The 19763-nt window shown below is 45.4% G+C and overlaps 1 protein-coding gene and 1 long non-coding RNA gene across 2 annotated transcripts in view; one reads left to right on the top strand and one right to left on the bottom strand.

Moving 5' to 3' along the window:
- The window catches only part of LOC149972966 (uncharacterized), a 280595-nt gene that overhangs the window by 12196 nt on the left and 248636 nt on the right, over positions 1 to 19763 (top strand). The window lies entirely within an intron of this gene.
- Positions 1 to 19763, bottom strand: part of LOC110499879 (staphylococcal nuclease domain-containing protein 1) — a 319253-nt gene that overhangs the window by 70557 nt on the left and 228933 nt on the right. Inside the window, exon 18 of the mRNA XM_090213660.1 lies at positions 3736 to 3877. Coding sequence (XP_090069786.1) covers positions 3736 to 3877 — 142 coding nt within the window. The remainder of the gene's footprint in view (positions 1 to 3735; positions 3878 to 19763) is intronic.

The raw sequence follows: 19763 nt of genomic DNA, 5'->3' as shown, positions 1-19763 counted from the left end.
GATTTACTCCGATGTCCCGAACGGCTCGCCCAGCGCCTCAAGGTCGGTCAAGGAGTCTTCGCCCCAGCTGCGTATTTTTATCCAGACAGTAAATGGAGTGATGACGGCAGCTGCCCAAAAAAATAAACTTGTCTGACCTCTCACCTCTGATCTTAAAACACTTAAGCGTGAGAGAGAGGAGTGAGGGAGAGACAGGGAGGGAGAGAGAGAGGAGCAGGTAAGGTGGGGAGAGACAAGGTCAAAACTCTCTCCCAGGTAGATTGCTGTTTGTTGTGGTCGACCTGTTTGCCTCGTACAGAATTGTGCTACAGTATGGAAAGAATCGATCTAAGATACATCTATTTGCGGGTGATGAATTCACAGCATCCTATACGTGTCAGAATCTATTTCCATAATAGCGTATGGCGTGGCACTGGGGGCTGCACATTTAGGGAGATCCCTGCTCTCTGAGAAAGGTGGGAATACAGACTGATTAGGGGGAAACCTACTGCTTGACGGCAATTTGTCGGTGCCGGGCGCCTTAGGACCAACTTAACCACAACACAGAAAGCTATGTCATTATCAAAAACCAATCTTCCTAGTATTTCTAAAATCACCCCCCCTCCCCTACATTATATATTCTGCCGTCTCGGAAAAAACATGTCATGAAATTGCAAAGCACTCGGCTTGTAAGAATTTACTGGGCCTGGGCTTTGAAGTGCTCTTCAAGGGGCTGTGGGCCTTAATGTGGGAGGGGGGGGGAGAGAAGAGGATAAGAGAAGGAGAGAGAGGGTAGGAGGACGAGAGAGAGAGAGGAGAGAGAGAGAGAGAGAGAGAGAGAGAGAGAGAGAGAAGAAAAGAGGATAAGAGAAGGAGAGAGAGGGTTGGAGGGAGAGAGAGTGAGGGAGAGGGTCACAGGGGGTGATTCTGGTCATATTTGCCTGCCTGCTGAAAATAACAATCGTGTTTTTCCTAACGAGCACATAACTCTCTCGGTGGGAGACATCGGCCAATTAAAAACTAAAAAAAGGCCCCACATTGCTGGTTCATCTGAAATCATGAAAAAAATCTAATAAAAGATGACTAAAACTGTGCTTGAACGCAAAGACTGCAGTACTACCAGCTGAGCTGCAGCTTTAGCTACATTTCCTAAACCGAACGTGTGTCTCTATCCTGTTCTGGTTCTTCACATGTGCTTTCCACACTTCCGACTGTTATCAGGCTAATCAACCCTGTCTGTGCCAGTGTGTTTCCTGTCAATCACACTAGTCGTCACGGTGATCACATAGGTTACATGGCACATCATCAGCGCTCTACATAACTTCCTCCGGGGACGTGGGGGATATATGCAGCTACATGGAGGGGGATCAGCAGGAGGAGATCTGTTCTGATCATGCTCCAACACCTGAACGTCTCCTGGGTGGGTGGTGTGTACGTACGTGGTATTAGTGAGGGGTTATGTCGGGTGCCAAAGGCTGCCAAGCTCCAACGTGATAGGATTGTCACGCCCACGGAGACGCAGGGCTCAGATTGGCTCTAAATGAATGCAAATTTATTAATTATCGCATTAAGATGAATTAAGTGACGACGAAAGTCAATTTCATGGCCTCTGCCAAAGTCCAGTGGCACTAGTCAGAATGCCTTCAACTGAAATGAGTCTTCAGCATTGACCCCAACCCCTCTGAATCAGAGCGGTGCCTTAATGGACATCCACGTCTTCTGCACCCGGGGAACAGTGGGTTAACTGCCGTGTTCAGGGGAACAGTGGGTTAACTGCCTTGTTCAGAGGAACAGTGGGTTAACTGCCGTGTTCAGGGGAACAGTGGGTTTACTGCCGTGTTCAGGGGAACAGTGGGTTAACTGCCGTGTTCAGGGGAACAGTGGGTTAACTGCCTTGTTCAGGGGAACAGTGGGTTAACTGCCTTGTTCAGAGGAACAGTGGGTTAACTGCATTGTTCAGGGGAACAGTGGGTTAACTGCCTTGTTCAGGGGAACAGTGGGTTAACTGCCTTGTTCAGGGGAACAGTGGGTTAACTGCCTTGTTCAGGGGAACAGTGGGTTAACTGCCTTGTTCAGGGGAACAGTGGGTTAACTGCCTTGTTCAGGGGAACAGTGGGTTAACTGCCTTGTTCAGGGGAACAGTGGGTTAACTGCCTTGTTCAGAGGAACAGTGGGTTAACTGCATTGTTCAGGGGCAGAACGACAGATCTTTACCTTCTCAGCTCAGGGATTTGATCCAGCAACCTTTCGGTTACTGGCCCAAAGCTCTAACCACGAGGCTACCTGCCGCCCCATGAACAGGAGGGGGAGTGAGATCCCCACCCACCCCCACCTCGTTATGGAACACACACTAGTGAATGTGTGATTGAGTGAATGACCGAGAGAGAAAGAGAGTGATTGAACCAATTAAAGCAAAGTGTCTTGGTGTGATGATGCAACACACTCATTAACCCCTGCTCTGTCCAACCAACTCCTCGTTCCCACGAGGCATGGGACCAAGCACACAGTCACATTGAATAACAGCCTCCCGTCCTATTCAAGGAGCCAAAAGGGGATAGGCGCTGGAGCCAGCCTTTGGCAGACTCCTCTACGGCTATAGTGTGTAGTGTACACACTAACCAGCGTGTTGTTAGACACAGGGCTATGCATGAGACGCCACACACAACCGTTCCAGCTATGTTGTGTCTGAACACATTACTCAGACAGAGTGTGTGTAGAAAACATTGGTAAGAATATTAACGGTAAGAATGTTTATTTTTAAAGGAGAGCCTAAAAGAAAGACGTTCCTTAACATTGTAGATGTCTAATGCCTTTGGGCTGTGGATGAGTGGAGGGGGTTGAGTCTGGGTCAGCTAGAAGAATGATAATGATATAAAATGTGAGGGTTGGTTCTCTCTGTCGATGGCAGGGGGTTGGATGGGTTAGTAGTAATTACATGAGTGGCTGGCCATAGTGCTGCTTCACTGGGCTCGGGCTAACAGGCCTACATAAACACACTGTCGCTCACAACACACACACACAGAATGCAAACAGACACAGACAGAAACACAAACATGCAGACAAACACACACACAACCTTGGCAGCCCACAGAGAGAACAATGATGGCCATTAGTACAACAGCAACAGTAGATGCTGTACACTAGATCACCTCTTTAAGCTCAGAGGGCTAAACTATGGACCTCTCCTTACACCGACCCATAATGCATCGCACACGGAGAGCGAGGGGAGGAGGGTGATGGCAGGTGCAGCCATGCCAAAACACCTGGGATTGTTATTTATTCTGTCTCAAACGTTCCGTCCCTCCACTGGGGAATGACAGAATAATCTGGTGATTTATTCCAGTCTTTCAGGAGCAAAAACAAGCGGAATGTTGGTGCGTTTCTCTGCAGGAAGGTGGAGGATGCAGAAGGGAGATACATGTGAGAGCAGAGAGAGACCGTCTGGGCTGTGGGGCAGAACTGCCCGTCATCCATGAAGTCAGCCTCCAACTAGTCCCGTCTCTCGCACACACACACACCAAAACAACCCAGTCAAAATATCAGACAACACACTCCCCCCCCCCCCCCCCCCGCCCCACACACACCAAAACAACCTAGTCAAAATATCAGACAACACACTCCCCCCCCCCCTCCACACACACACACCTATCTCCACGTCTTGGGTGTAGAAGTGCATGGTGTCCGTGATCTAGGTGACATATACAACTCTGTAGTTGGCTGTGCGCTCGCTCCCCCCCCTCACACACACACACACACCTGTCTCCACATCCTGGGTGTAGAAGTGCATGGTGTCCGTGATCTCAGTGACATATACAGCTCTGTAGTTGGCTGTGCGCTCTTTCTCCTCCATCACGTGCACCACCTCCTCCACCTTCTTCTCCTCATAGTTGGCCCAGATCTGAGGGGGGGAAGGTCACATGATTAGGGTGAAGCATGACAGAACACTCCCTGTTCTTATGTGTAATATAATGATATCATTAATATGAGGTCTTTCTCGTTAAATTGGGGATCTACTTGTAGGACAAATGAAATAATATACAGTCCCCTGTCTGACTGAAGACCACAGCAAAAAGGACATTTCTCATGTCTAAACCTCCAGCTAAGCATGCCAGTTCCTTATTATATGTCACATGATCAAACATCTAACATACTCAAAACAAACCCAAACCAGACATCAAACTACTACTTTAATCACTGCCAACTCCAACAGAACAATTCATTTACACTCCTAAATGACTCCCAGTACTTGATTCAGGGCCTGTTTTGATGCCAAAGGGAAATACGGTTTAGAACAAACAACCTCTAGACCGGAGAAACATGGGTCTGTTATCTAACAGCAACACCAATCCCCTGTGGGACAACCTCTCTCCCTCTCTTCACCATCCTCTAGAGTGTTTCCGGTGTGGAAACCAGGTCAGCTCCTCTCCAAGGTTGGGCCTCTGTCGGGAGGGCAGGAGGCTCATTAAGGGAAGAGTGTTCCGCTTGGGGCCACAAATCAAACACTATGGTCGACGCTATGGACGCACAAACACACACGAAAACACACACATGCGCGCATGACAACAGCCACACACACACACACGTGTGAGGGACAGGATGACAAGAGCTCCCTATTCATCTCTCCACCAGCTGATGTTCTGAGGCTCCTGCTGATGGGGTGGAACACAACTTGACAACAACTAAAGTCTCCTTTCCTTGTGTAACACCACAACACATCTGGTTCTACTCCTTTCATTTCCACCGCAGGCTGTTGTGTTTACTTGGAGGTAATAAAAAAACTAACAAGTTTGTGGTTTTTATATAGTGTAGCGATTTCAAACCAAATTTGATTTGTCATATGCTTTGCAAACAACAGGTGTAGACTAACAGTGACACGCTTAAAGGCCCTTCCAACAATGCAGAAAGATTTATTTTGAAAAAGTAATAACACGAGGAATAAATACAATGAGTAATGATAACGTGGCTAAATACACAGGGTACCAGCACCGAGTCAATGTGCAGGGGTACAAGGTCGATATTACCATGTTCGATAAAAGTTATTACGCATAGATAATAAACAGCGAGTAGCTGCAGCATGTGAAGTGTGAATGTATGTGTGTGTTTGTGTGTGTGTCTGTGGCATCAATATGTATGTGTGTGCACGTTGTGTGTTTGTGTGTGTTGGAGTGTCAGTGTAGTATGTGTGAGTGTGTGGTTAGAGTCCAGTGAGTGTACATCGAACCTGTGCAAGAGAGTCAGTGCAAAAAATAAGAATGAAATAAAGCAGCTTTATGGCTTGAACATGTTCAGGAGCATTCTGGTCCCAGACTAGACAGCCTTATGGCTTGAACATGTTCAGGAGCATTCTGGTCCCAGACTAGACAGCCTTATGGCTTGAACATGTTCAGGAGCATTCTGGTCCCAGACTAGGCAGCCTTATGGCTTGAACATGTTCAGGAGCATTCTGGTCCCGGAATAGACAGCCTTATGGCTTGAACATGTTCAGGAGCATTCTGGTCCCAGACTAGACAGCCTTATGGCTTGAACCTGTTCAGGCGCATTCTGGTCCCAGACTAGACAGCCTTATGGCTTGAACCTGTTCAGGCACATTCTGGTCCCAGACTAGACAGCCTTATGGCTTGAACCTGTTCAGGAGCATTCTGGTCCCAGACTAGACAGCTTTATGGCTTGAACATGTTCAGGAGCATTCTGGTCCCAGACTAGGCAGCCATATGGCTTGAAGCTGTTCAGGAGCATTCTGGTCCCAGACTAGGCAGCCTTATGGCTTGAAGCTGTTCAGGAACATTCTGGTCCCAGACTAGGCAGCCTTATGGCTTGAAGCTGTTCATGAGCATTCTGGTACCAGACTAGGCAGCCTTATGGCTTGAAGCTGTTCAGGAGCATTCTGGTCCCAGACTAGACAGCCTTATGGCTTGAACCTGTTCAGGGGCATTCTGGTCCCAGACTAGGCAGCCTTATGGCTTGAAGCTGTTCAGGAGCATTCTGGTCCCAGACTAGGCAGCCTTATGGCTTGAAGCTGTTCAGGAGCATTCTGGTCCCAGACTAGGCAGCCTTATGGCTTGAAGCTGTTCAGGAGCATTCTGGTCCCGGACTAGACAGCCGTATGGCTTGAAGCTGGTCAGGAGCATTCTGGTCCCAGACTTCGTGCCCTGGTACCGCTTGTCACCAGCTTTTAGCAGCTGGCTAATTATTTAACTGTGTGGTATCATCAGCTAATTACCTTCACAAGGTCTCTCTCTGCCTCCCTCTCCCCCTCTCTCCCTCCGAGCAGTGTCACATGCTGACTAGACCAGGCACGGGCGTGAGTCTGCGTGTGCCATCGTGCACATGTTGATTTTGTCCACATCAGATGCGATCAGGACACGCAGGTTAAAATATCAAAATCAACTCTGAACCAACTATATTAATTTGGGGACAGGTCGAAACACATGAAACATTCACGACCATTTAGCTAGCTAGCTTGCTGTTGCTAGTTAATTTGTCCTGAGATAAACATTGGGTTGTTATTTTACATTAAATGCATAAGGTCTTTTTTTTCTGGGTCTTTGTAGAATTTTGACCCATTTTAAGTCACATGTGTTCTCTACTCCGACATGTAATCCACTGATAAAAGAGGAAACCTAGTTAGTTTCCAGTAATCTCTCCTCCTTCAGGCTTCTTCTTCTTCTTTGGACTTTATATGGCGGTTGGCAACCAACTTTAAGGTGCATTACCACCACCAACTGGACTGGAGTACGGAACTCAGTTCATCTTTCAATCACCCACGTGGGTATATGATCCTAAAAACCAATGAGCAGGTGGGAGAGATGAGACTTGCATGCATGTCAAGCGTTAAAACCAAGTTCTATTTTAGCGTTTGGCAATGCAGACGCTCATTGACGTGCGCGATCAGTTTGGATGAAATTACTGAATAACATGTATGTGTACATTTATTTCGCAATGCTGGCGCATGTAACGTGATGCGCGGTGTGGTCAGCATGTTAGCATGGTAGGCTAACTACACCCAGCGTTCTATAGGCCTTCTTCGGCATGCTAGCATTAACCAATTACATCTGACGTATGCAGCGTAAGACATTTACAGGCCCATTTCACTACTGCAATGAGTCGTGCTAGTGAATCGGCTTACTGCCTGCTACCTTGAATCATTGGGAACAAATGTTTATTATACAACAAGTGATACAGTGCGCCAGCCGAGCGAGCCTTGGCGGGTTCCCTGCCCACCTGGAGACAAAAGACTGGGTCAAACCACCCAATTACATTCAATTGCTTCTTTGTGGTGCCAAATAAAGGGAAGGGATATATTTTTTATTAAATAATTTTGTGGATTCGAATGACCAGGAGTTAATTAAGACCCAAACATGGCCACACTTCAAACTTCCACTGGTCTTTTTCCCTCTTTTTCTCCATCCCTCCCTTAGATATTAATGGATTCAATACCCACAATGCAGTGGGGCTTCAGCAGAGGGTAATGACATGTCCGGGCTTTTAATCAAACCTGCAGGACCAATCCGAGTGACACAGATTAGCGTGTCACTGTTCATTACCGTGGCAACTGTCACCGTGGTGGCGGGGGTTTGGGAGTCGTTCATGACGATTCAGGCCAAGTGACCTCTGACACGTTGGCCCACGTCATGCCGCCGCAGTGGCAAGGGAACAGGAGGAGAGAACACACACAGAATGCCAATCACAGCGCTGCTTTCACAACAACTATGCAGAAGTGGCCTTCCACATGGTGCTCGCCCACATAAACATTCTCCCCCGCTGTGCCCTAGGTGGATGACCTTCCGTGAGCAACCAACCATTCCTGTTTCTTCCACTTGAACGCAGGTATGTGACTGCTGTTGCTGCTTGGACACAGAGACGTGAGAGAGCGAGAGGAGTTAGGGTTTCCGAGCTCCCTGTGTCCGGCTCCAAAAAAGCAGAGACAGCAAATCATTAGTCCTCTACTCCTGAAAAGGAAAACTGTTCTATATGGACAACAACAGTGTTCCAAAAGGAGGACAACAACAGTGTTCCAAAAGGAGGACAACAACAGGCTTCCAAAAGGACAATAATAGTGTCCAAAAGGAGGACAACAACAGTGTCCCAAAAGAAGTACAACAACAATGTTCTAAAAGGACAATAACAGTCTTCCAAGAGGACAACAAAAGTGTTCCAAAAGGACAACAACAGTGTCCCAAAAGGAGGACAACAATAGTGTCCCAAAAGGAGGACAACAACAGTGTCCCAAAAGGAGGACAACAACAGTGTCCCAAAAGGAGGATAACAACAGTGTCCCAAAAGGAGGACAACAACAGTGTCCCAAAAGGAGGACAACAACAGTGTCCAAAAAGGAGGACAATAAGTGTCCAAAAGGAGGACAATTACAGTGTTCCAAAAGGAGGACAACAGGCTTCCAAAAGGACAATAATAGTGTCCAAAGGGGAGGACAACAAGTGTCCCAAAAGGAGGACAATAACAGTGTTCAAAAGGACAATAACAGTGTTCCAAAAGGACAATAACAGTGCCCCAAAAGGAGGACAATAACAGTGTTCAAAAGGACAATAACAGTGTTCAAAAGGACAATAACAGTGTTCCAAAAGGACAACAACAGTGCCCCAAAAGGACGACAACAGTGTCCCAAAAGGAGGACAACAACAGTGTCCCAAAAGGAGGACAACAACAGTGTCCCAAAAGGAGGACAACAACAGTGTCCCAAAAGGAGGACAACAACAGTGTCCCAAAAGGAGGACAACAGTGTCCCAAAAGGAGGACAACAGTGTCCCAAAAGGAGGACAACAACAGTGTCCCAAAAGGAGGACAACAACAGTGTCCCAAAAGGACAACAACAGTGTCCCAAAAGGACAACAACAGTGTCCCAAAAGGACAATAACAGTGTTCCAAAAGGACAATAACAGTGTTCCAAAAGGACGACAACAGTGTCCCAAAAGGAGGACAACAGTGTCCCAAAAGGAGGACAACAACAGTGTCCCAAAAGGAGGACAACAGTGTCCCAAAAGGAGGACAACAGTGTCCCAAAAGGAGGACAACACCAGTGTCCCAAAAGGAGGACAACACCAGTGTCCCAAAAGGAGGACAACAACAGTGTCCCAAAAGGAGGAAAACAACAGTGTCCCAAAAGGACAATAACAGTGTTCAAAATGACAATAACAGCGTTCAAAAGGACAATAACAGTGTTCAAAAGGACAATAACAGTGTCCAAAAGGAGGACAATTACATTGTTCCAACAGGAGGACAATTACATTGTTCCAACAGGAGGACAACAGGCTTCCAAAAGGACAATAATAGTGTCCAAAGGGGAGGACAACAACAGTGTTCAAAAGGACAATAACAGTGTCCCAAAAGGAGGACAACAGTGTTCCAACAGGAGGACAACAGGCTTCCAAAAGGACAACAACAGTGTCCCAAAAGGAGGACAACAACAGTGTCCCAAAAGGAGGACAACAACAGTGTCCAAAAGGAGGACAATAACAGTGTTCCAAAAGGAGGACAACAGGCTTCCAAAAGGACAATAATAGTGTCCAAAAGGGAGGACAACAACAGTGTCCAAAAGGGAGGACAACAACAGTGTCCAAAAGGAGGACAACAACAGTGTCCAAAAGGAGGACAACAACAGTGTCCAAAAGGAGGACAACAACAGTGTCCAAAAGGAGGACAACAACAGTGTCCCAAAAGGAGGACAACAGGCTTCCAAAAGGAGGACAACAGGCTTCCAAAAGGAGGACAACAGGCTTCCAAAAGGAGGACAACAACAGTGTCCAAAAGGAGGACAACAACAGTGTCCAAAAGGAGGACAACAACAGTGTCCAAAAGGAGGACAACAACAGTGTCCAAAAGGAGGACAACAGGCTTCCAAAAGGACAATAATAGTGTCCAAAAGGAGGACAACAACAGTGTCCAAAAGGACAATAATAGTGTCCAAAAGGAGGACAACAACAGTGTCCAAAAGGGAGGACAACAACAGTGTCCAAAAGGGAGGACAACAACAGTGTCCAAAAGGAGGACAACAACAGTGTCCAAAAGGAGGACAACAACAGTGTCCCAAAAGGAGGACAACAGGCTTCCAAAAGGAGGACAACAGGCTTCCAAAAGGAGGACAACAGGCTTCCAAAAGGAGGACAACAACAGTGTCCAAAAGGAGGACAACAACAGTGTCCAAAAGGAGGACAACAACAGTGTCCAAAAGGAGGACAACAGGCTTCCAAAAGGACAATAATAGTGTCCAAAAGGAGGACAACAACAGTGTCCAAAAGGACAATAATAGTGTCCAAAAGGAGGACAACAACAGTGTTCCAAAAGGAGGACAACAACAGTGTTCCAAAAGGAAGACAACAACAGTGTTCCAAAAGGAAGACAACAACAGTGTTCCAAAAGGAGGACAACAACAGGCTTCCAAAAGGACAATAATAGCGTTCCAAAAGGAGTACAACAACAGCGTCCCAAAAGGAGTACAACAACAGCGTCCCAAAAGGAGTACAACAACAGCGTCCCAAAAGGAGTACAACAACAGCGTCCCAAAAGGAGTACAACAGCGTCCCAAAAGGAGTACAACAACAGCGTCCCAAAAGGAGTACAACAACAGCGTCCCAAAAGGAGTACAACAACAGCGTCCCAAAAGGAGTACAACAACAGTGTCCCAAAAGGAGTACAACAACAGTGTCCCAAAAGGAGTACAACAACAGTGTCCCAAAAGGAGTACAACAACAGTGTCCCAAAAGGAGTACAACAACAGTGTCCCAAAAGGAGTACAACAACAATGTTCCAAAAGGACAATAGTCTTCCAAAAGGAGTACAACAACAGTGTCCCAAAAGGAGGACAACAACAGTGTTCCAAAAGGAGGACAACAACAGTGTTCCAAAAGGAGGACAACAACAGTGTTCCAAAAGGAGGACAACAGGCTTCCAAAAGGACAATAATAGTGTCCAAAAGGAGGACAACAACAGTATCCAAAAGGAGGACAACAACAGTGTCCCAAAAGGAGGACAACAACAGTGTCCCAAAATGAGGACAACAACAGTGTTCCAAAATGAGGACAACAGTGTTCCAAAATGAGGACATTAACAGTGTTCCAAAATGAGGACAATAACAGTGTTCCAAAAGGACAATAAGTGTTCCAAAAGGACAATAACAGTGTTCCAAAAGGACAATAACAGTGTTCCAAAAGGACAATAACAGTGTTCCAAAAGGACAATAACAGTGCCCCAAAAGGACAATAACAGTGCCCCAAAAGGACAATAACAGTGCCCCAAAAGGACGACAACAACAGTGTCCAAAAGGAGGACAACAACAGTGTCCCAAAGGAGTACAACAACAGTGTTCCAAAAGGAGTACAACAGTGTTCCAAAGGACAATAAGTGTTCAAAAGGACAATAACAGTGTTCAAAAGGACAATAACAGTGTTCAAAAGGACAATAACAGTGTTCCAAAAGGACAATAACAGTCTTCCAAAAGGACAATAACAGTCTTCCAAAAGGACAATAACAGTCTTCCAAAAGGATATTAACAGTGTTCCAAAAGGACGACAACAACAACAGTGTCCCAAAAGGAGGACAACAACAGTGTCCCAAAAGGAGGACAACAACAGTGTCCCAAAAGGAGGACAACAACAGTGTCCCAAAAGGACGACAACAACAGTGTTTAAAAGGAAAATAACAGTGTTTCAAAAGGACAATAACAGTCTTACAAAAGGACAATAACAGTCTCACAAAAGGACAACAGTGTTCCAAAAGGACAATAACAGTGTTCAATAGGACAATAACAGTGTTCAAAAGGACAATAACAGTCTTCCAAAAAGACAACAGTTCCAAAAAGAGGACAACAGTGTCCCAAAAGGAGGACAACAACAGTGTCCCAAAAAGGAGGACAACAACAGTGTCCCAAAAGGAGGACAACAACAGTGTCCCAAAAGGAGGACAACAACAGTGTCCCAAAAGGAGGACAATAACAGTGTTCAAAAGGACAATAACAGTGTTCCAAAAGGAGGACAACAACAATGTCCCAAAAGGAGGAAAATAACAGTGTTCAAAAGGACAACAACATTGTTCAAAAGGACAACAACATTGTTCAAAAAGACAATAACATTGTTCAAAAAGACAATAACATTGTTCAAAAAGACAATAACAGTGTTCCAAAAGGAGGACAACAACAGTGTCCAAAAGGAGGACAACAACAGGCTTCCAAAAGGACAATAATAGTGTCAAAAAGGAGGACAACAACAGTGTCCAAAAGGAGGACAACAACAATGTCCAAAAGGAGGACAACAACAATGTCCAAAAGGAGGACAACAACAATGTCCAAAAGGACGACAACAACAGTGTCCAAAAGGACGACAACAACAGTGTCCCAAAAGGAGGAAAATAACAGTGTTCAAAAGGACAACAACATTGTTCAAAAGGACAACAACATTGTTCAAAAAGACAATAACATTGTTCAAAAAGACAATAACATTGTTCAAAAAGACAATAACATTGTTCAAAAAGACAATAACAGTGTTCAAAAAGACAATAACAGTGTTCAAATCAAAATGTATTTGTCACATACACATGGTTAGCAGATGTTAATGCGAAATGCTTGTGCTTCTAGTTCCAACAATGCAGTAATAACCAACGAGTAATCTAACCTAACCTAAGGTCCACATGGCATGGTGTTTAACATGGGATAATCATGCTATGCTAGTGAAGCATGAATAGTCAGTAGTGACAAATGGTAAGAGATAGCTGAACCAAAGCCTAAGGGTGAACTGTGCCTTGCTGATGTCACAACCAAACCCCTTGAGGTACTGAAGAGTAGACTGACTGTTTTACTAAAACCACAACCGGCATTATATACAAATGTGCAAAGAAATATGAAAATGAACTAACTAATAACGAACAAAGTTAAAAACACTGCAGAGTGTGAAGAGAGGAAACGTGAGTCTGGAAAGGCTTGCAGCAGTACTGGTATAGACTGGAATGGGAGGTCATTTAGAATGTCCTGGCAGACTAAGAGACATTACATTCAGAAAATTCCCTTTTACACACACACACACACACACACACACACACACACAGAGAGAGAGAGAGAGAGAACCAGGGGGATGGGGACATTGGGAACATTGATTAAAGGTGACAGCATGTCAATTCCAATAGAGTGTGTTCGGCCCGGGGGAGACCAAATCTCCATCAACACCCAGAGCACAGACACACACACACACGGCTGCATACTCACACACACTGGTGCATACTCACACACATACACACTGGCGCATATTCACACACACACTGGCGCATAATCACACACACACACACTGGCGCATACTCACACACACACACACACACACACTGGCGCATACTCACACACACACAAACTGGCGCATACTCACACACACACACACACTGGCGCATACTCACACACACACACTGGGGCATACTCACACACACTCATTGGCGCATACTCAAACACACACACTGGCGCATACTCACACACACACACACAATGGCGCATACTCACACACACACACACAACGACGCATACTCACACACACACACACTGGCGCATACTCACACACACACTGGTGCATTCTCACACACACACACACTGGTGCATACTCACACACACACACTGGTGCATACTCACACACACACACACTGGTGCATACTCACACACACACTGGTGCATTCTCACACACACACACACTGGTGCATACTCACACACACACTGGTGCATACTCACACACACACTGGTGCATACTCACACACACTGGTGCATACTCACACACACACTGGGGCATACAAACACACACGAGAAGAGTGAGATGAGGGTAGTAGGGTGCACAGACAGACACACACACGTTGGATGAATCCACACTGCTGTCATTGTCTGTTCTACACTACACAGTGAACTATCACTCGAGGTAGGACATGGCCACAGACCTCCACATCAGCTTCAGTCTAAACCATTTCCAACAACCCTGCTACTCCTTCTCTGGTGTAGGCTATACACTAGCGTACTTGTCTCATACTGGTTTTAAGAAACTACTCTACCCAGAAGCCTTTGCCCTAAACTTCAAGTACTTCGCTTGCAGCCTGTTGAAACAAGTTTTCAAACCTATCACACAATGAAAAGTACAGCACTATTCATTAGCAATTGAGGTAATTGACATTTTGAAAATACTCAGCTGTGGAACAGCTAGTCATATCTGTCTAGAGCTGGAGGAGAACATGAATGTAGGGAGAGCGTATGGAACAGCCTCTCTCCAGTTACACCACACACATATGTAGTTTCATTGTTAATTCATTATTCAATAGTGCTCTGCAAACAATACAAATCAATACAAGTGCTTGTTATTAATAAAAGTGCCCTCTGCAGATCAATCTAAGCCTCTATTACGTTCCTAATGAAGGGGCCTTGAGAAGTGAATGCCTCACTAAATAAATGGCTGCTCTGTTGTCATGTTTCCCTTCTCGAGTCTACATCTTATATGGTGAGTGAACCTCGACCGTTCGTCACCAAACACTCAGAGAAAACAAACTGAGCCCAAACTATGCTTGTTTGATGGGAGACACGAGACAAAGCCCGCCAAGAAGATTCAATAAAGTAAATATAGGCTACATGTTCACCTGAACTTCAAAACATTCAGACCTAGTTCCCAATCCCACATTCAATAACAAAGATGCACCATTCCTCCAATTCAATCATCCAACGACAAGGTATTCACTCAGGTCAGGACATAACAAACCACTACCTCATCCCCACTAGACTTGATCTGTAAACCAATTCCAATACCAGGCTTTCCTTACAATGATGAGCACAACGTTTTATTAATGAGTAGTGATATTAGGTTGATGGGGTTGCCACGGTGTGTCGAGGGAACTATTCGAGGCTGGAAAAGACGAACCAGCCTGGCGAATCAGAGTGCCACTCCAGCCAGCCAATCCATCCCAGCACTAGACCACTCAACCTAACTAGGGGCTCGATAGTGCAGCTGTAAGAACACGGTCATACGCAACCTAGGCCTGGTACGCGGTCGCCAACACAATGACAATCCACACAACGCTTTCTGTAACGGAGACGCGATCTAAGTCTACTATGCATTCATCAGCCACATAGAATATGAATGACAATGACATAAATGAATACAATCATTGTATTTGTATGGACACCACACTCTGGCAAGCCGTGCAACACTTACTGTACATGACAGTGTGCAACACCTAGACCCACACAACACACATCGATGACCTGTGGTGTGATGGTGTAGTGCGCAATTTACTGATGGCGCTTTACATACATGTGTACAGCCATGTTAATGAACTGTTAGCAGGACAGAACATGACGTCTATACACAGTGCATCCATCATGGAACAGCTGTATTAGTAATGACTAGAAGCATGTTTACAGGAATTATTATCGCTGGTAAATGAAAAACATGCACAGTGGGGGAGGAATCTGTAAAGTGCTTGGCTGATTGGCACATGGGAGGATATGAACAAGACCAATATCTACAGTGTGTGTGTGTGTGTGTGGAGCCAGAACGTGCGTTTTACACAATCTGAAATGCTGTTTTAATAAAACCATCGATCAAAAACAGGGAGGCATAAAATCCCGTCTCACTTGTCTTAAGGGCAAATGTTAATTTTTCAACCATCTGGGTGATGAGATGGGTGGTGGCTGGTGGAGCTTAGAGAGAGATAGAGGGTTGACCATGACTGATTTGATGACCGATGTTCTTGTCAGGTAACACACGGGGAGATGTGGGTTGAACGGTGAATTATTTGACTGATTGCAATCACTTAAGGTAAAAACACAATCCTCTGATCAAGACGAGCGCAGAGCAGGTGCCTCGTAGCAATTTTCTTATTTGGTGTTTATCACATTTCCTCCGGACCCAACCATGAAGGAAAACCACAGGGCTTGTCTCTGATTGGATGGGTGCTTGATTGACAGCGGTAAAATTGGACAACGGTAAAATGTGAGGACATTTGACATGCGGTATGATATATGGAGGAGACCTGGTTATCCTAGAACATTAACCCAATCACCAAGGTTAACAGGGGGAGGTTTAGCGAGAAGAGTGGATGTTTGTGTGGGGTTTTCACCTCACTGCCTTGAGCACAACACACACACACGGCCTTGGGAAGAAAAGGGGGGACAGGAGGGTGAGCTAGGACAGTACCTTCACACACTGGAACAACACAATAACACGCTGGCTTATTGGCTCTAAGGACACACTGAAACACAATATCCCAACATAGACGCCAATTTAACAATACTATACTAGGGCTGGGCCAATATACATACCAATCCCAACACACTAGGGCCTATATACATACCAATCCCCACACACTAGGGCTGGGTCTATATACATACCAATCCCAACACACTAGGGCTGGGCCTATATACATACCAATCCCCACACACTAGGGCTGGGCCTATATACATACCAATCCCAACACACTAGGGCCTATATACATACCAATCCCCACACACTAGGGCTGGGTCTATATACATACCAATCCCAACACACTAGGGCTGGGCCTATATACATACCAATCCCCACACACTAGGGCTGGGCCTATATACATACCAATCCCCACACACTAGGGCCTATATACATACCAATCCCAACACACTAGGGCCTATATACATACCAATCCCAACACACTAGGGCCTATATACATACCAATCCCCACACACTAGGGCTGGGTCTATATACATACCAATCCCAACACACTAGTGCTGGGCCTATATACATACCAATCCCCACACACTAGGGCTGGGTCTATATACATACCAATCCCAACACACTAGGGCTGGGCCTATATACATACCAATCCCAACACACTAGGGCTGGGCCTATATACATACCAATCCCAACACACTAGGGCTGGGCCTATATACATACCAATCCCAACACACTAGGGCTGGGTGTATATCACAGCACAGGAAACCACTGTGGCTCAGCCCACTCATCCAAGAGGTGTAGGGAGTAGTAGCACCTGGGGTCAGCTTTTAATATTGTGCACTAATGGATTGGGGGAGGGGAAGCTGATCCCAGATCTGCCATATAAGTAAGACTTGATTATTTTCAAAAGGCTAAACTCCAATGCCCACCCACCACACACTTACACACAGCAGACACACAAACACACACACAGCGGCGGTCTAACAAGCCGTGAGCTCTAACAGCCCTAATCTCTTTTTCCCACACAGTCTCTCCCGGACAGCATCGAAATCTCCAGGACAAGGCGGGAGAGAACGCAGAGACACCTGGATGTGGTTACTTAGCAAATAGATTATGCATTAAAACTGAACAGGTGGTGCGGCTGGTGGTGAGTATTGGGGGGGGAAGTGAGCAGCTGGGAATTTAAACAGAGCGAGAGAGGAGGGTGAGTGAGATGAGGGCGGCGAGATTGAAAGAGAGAGAGAGAGAGAGACTCTCCTTAGCCTCTCATATCACAGCCAACATGTCCGTAGACGGTCGACAGCGGGCGGCGGCTGGGAGAGCAGCGGTGAGCTCCTCAACCCCTGACTTACATGACTCATTTCAGAAAATGACCCTTAAGCTCTCTCTGGTTGTAGCCCTTTTAACTTTTTCAAATTGACACAGGAGCTCATCCACCGTTCACTGGTTCTGAGTTAGAACTTGGCGCTTGCGTGCAAAGGAGTTTACCGTGGTGGACGCTATCGCCACCTGGATACCGAGGTGACCACAGCATGGCGTAACCATGGAAACAGGAGGAAAAGCATGCATGCGGAAAAATCTTGTGACACATGCAAAGATGAAGACACACACACACACCTCTGTTTTGATGCGACCCGGGCTCTCTCCATCATTCACATGAACACACACTACTCCCTCTTTTACACACACATACATTATCCCACTGGGGGAACCATTATAACACATGGAGCCTTATGCAACGCGGTCGTTTTCTGCTAGCGGTGTCAAACGGCGGTCATTAAGGCCGGGCTGCATCACATCCGGACGTGATAGGGAGTCCCATAGGGCGGCACACAATTGGCCCAGCGTCGTCCGTGTTTGGCCGGGGTAGGCTGTCATTGTAAATAAGAATTTGTTCTTAACTGACTTGCCTAGTTAAATAAAGGTTAAATAAAATGAAAACTAAAACATCATCAAGCTACAAGGACATCAGAAGGAAAACAAAGTGGCGCCATGTAATTAAAGCTGCTGTAGTCTGCCTGACGAGGGTGTGTGTGTGTGTATACAGTGCCTTCAGAAAGTATTCATACCCCTCCACTCATTCCACATTTTGTTTTGTTACTGCCTGAATTCAAAAAGGATTCAATATTTGTTTTCGCATTTTCTACACACAATACCCAATAATGACAAAGTGAAAACATGTTTTTAGACATTTTTGCATATGTATTGAATAATTATATAATTATTCACACCCCTTAGAACCACCTTTGGCAGCAATTACAGCTGTGTGTCTTTCTGGGTAAGGCTCTAAGAGCTTTGCACACCTGGATTGTACAATACTTGCACATTCTTTTGAAAATTATTCAAGCTCTGTCAAGTTGGTTGTTGATCATTGCGAGAATTGGCTAGACAGCAATTCCAGTGTCTGGTGGAAAGCAGACTGAACAATGTTTTCCTCTAGAATTTTGCCTGTGCTTAGCTCTATTCATTATCTTTTGATCATAAAAAAACTCCCTAGTCCTTGCCGGTGACAAGCATACCCATAACATGATGCAGCCAACACCATGCTTGAAAATATGAAGAGTGGTACTCAGTGATGTGTCGTGTTGTGTTTGCCCCAAAAATAACACTTTGTATTCAGGAATTAAAGTTAATTTCTTTGCCAAATATTTAGCAGTTTTACTTTAGTGCCTTACTGCAAACACGATGCATGTTTTGGAATATTTGCATTCTGTACAGACTTCCTTCTTTTCACTCTGTCAATTAGGTTTGTATTGTGGAGTATTTACAATGTTGTTGATCCATCCTCAGTTCTCTATCATAGCCATTAAACTCTGACTGTTCTAAAGTCCCCATTGGCTTCATGGTGAAATCCCTGAGCGATTTCCTTCCTCTCCGGCAACTGAGTTAGGAAGGACACCTGTATCTCTGTAGTTACTGGGTGTATTGATACATCATCCAAAGTGTAATTAATAACTTCACCATGCTCAAAGGGATATTCAATGTTTTTACACATCTACAAATAGGTGCCATTCATTGCGAGGCATTGCAAAACCGCCCTTGTCTTTGTGGTTGAATCTGTGTTTGAAATGTACTGCTCGACTGAAGGACCTTACAGATAATTAATTATGTGTGGGGTACAGAGACGAGGTAGTCATTGAAAAATCAAGTTAAACACCATTATTGCACAAAGAGTGAGCCCATGCAACTTATTATGTGACATTTGAACTCCCTAACTTATTTAGCCTGGCCATTACACTACATTTCAATTCAATACATTTTAAATTCAGGCTGTAACAACAAAGTGTAGAAAAAGTCCAGGGGTGTGAATACTTAAGGCACTATGTGGTCCTCATTCATTAGGGCAGGAGGTTGCAAATGCATGGAAAAGAGGAATTAACGCATCAGTGAGTGATGTTCTAAAAGACAGGACATTTTATACAATGTCCCTCAATGTTCCCGTACATAATTGTTCTTAAACAGTAGCTTGCTTAACTTTTCCGGAGCGCAAGGGTTCAAATGGGCTGTTCTAAGTGTGTCTTCTCTTCCCAGTGTATCACCTCTCTCTTCCCAGTGTATCACCTCTCTCTTCCCAGCGTATCACCACTCTCTTCCCAGCGTATCACCACTCTCTTCCCAGCG

The sequence above is a fragment of the Oncorhynchus mykiss genome, chromosome 21 (assembly GCF_057628025.1).
Source record: "Oncorhynchus mykiss isolate SJ-2025 chromosome 21, ASM5762802v1, whole genome shotgun sequence".
NCBI lineage: Eukaryota > Metazoa > Chordata > Actinopteri > Salmoniformes > Salmonidae > Oncorhynchus > Oncorhynchus mykiss.
The sequence above is the reverse complement of the archived record's forward strand: the minus strand, read 5'-3'. Positions and strand labels throughout refer to the sequence as shown.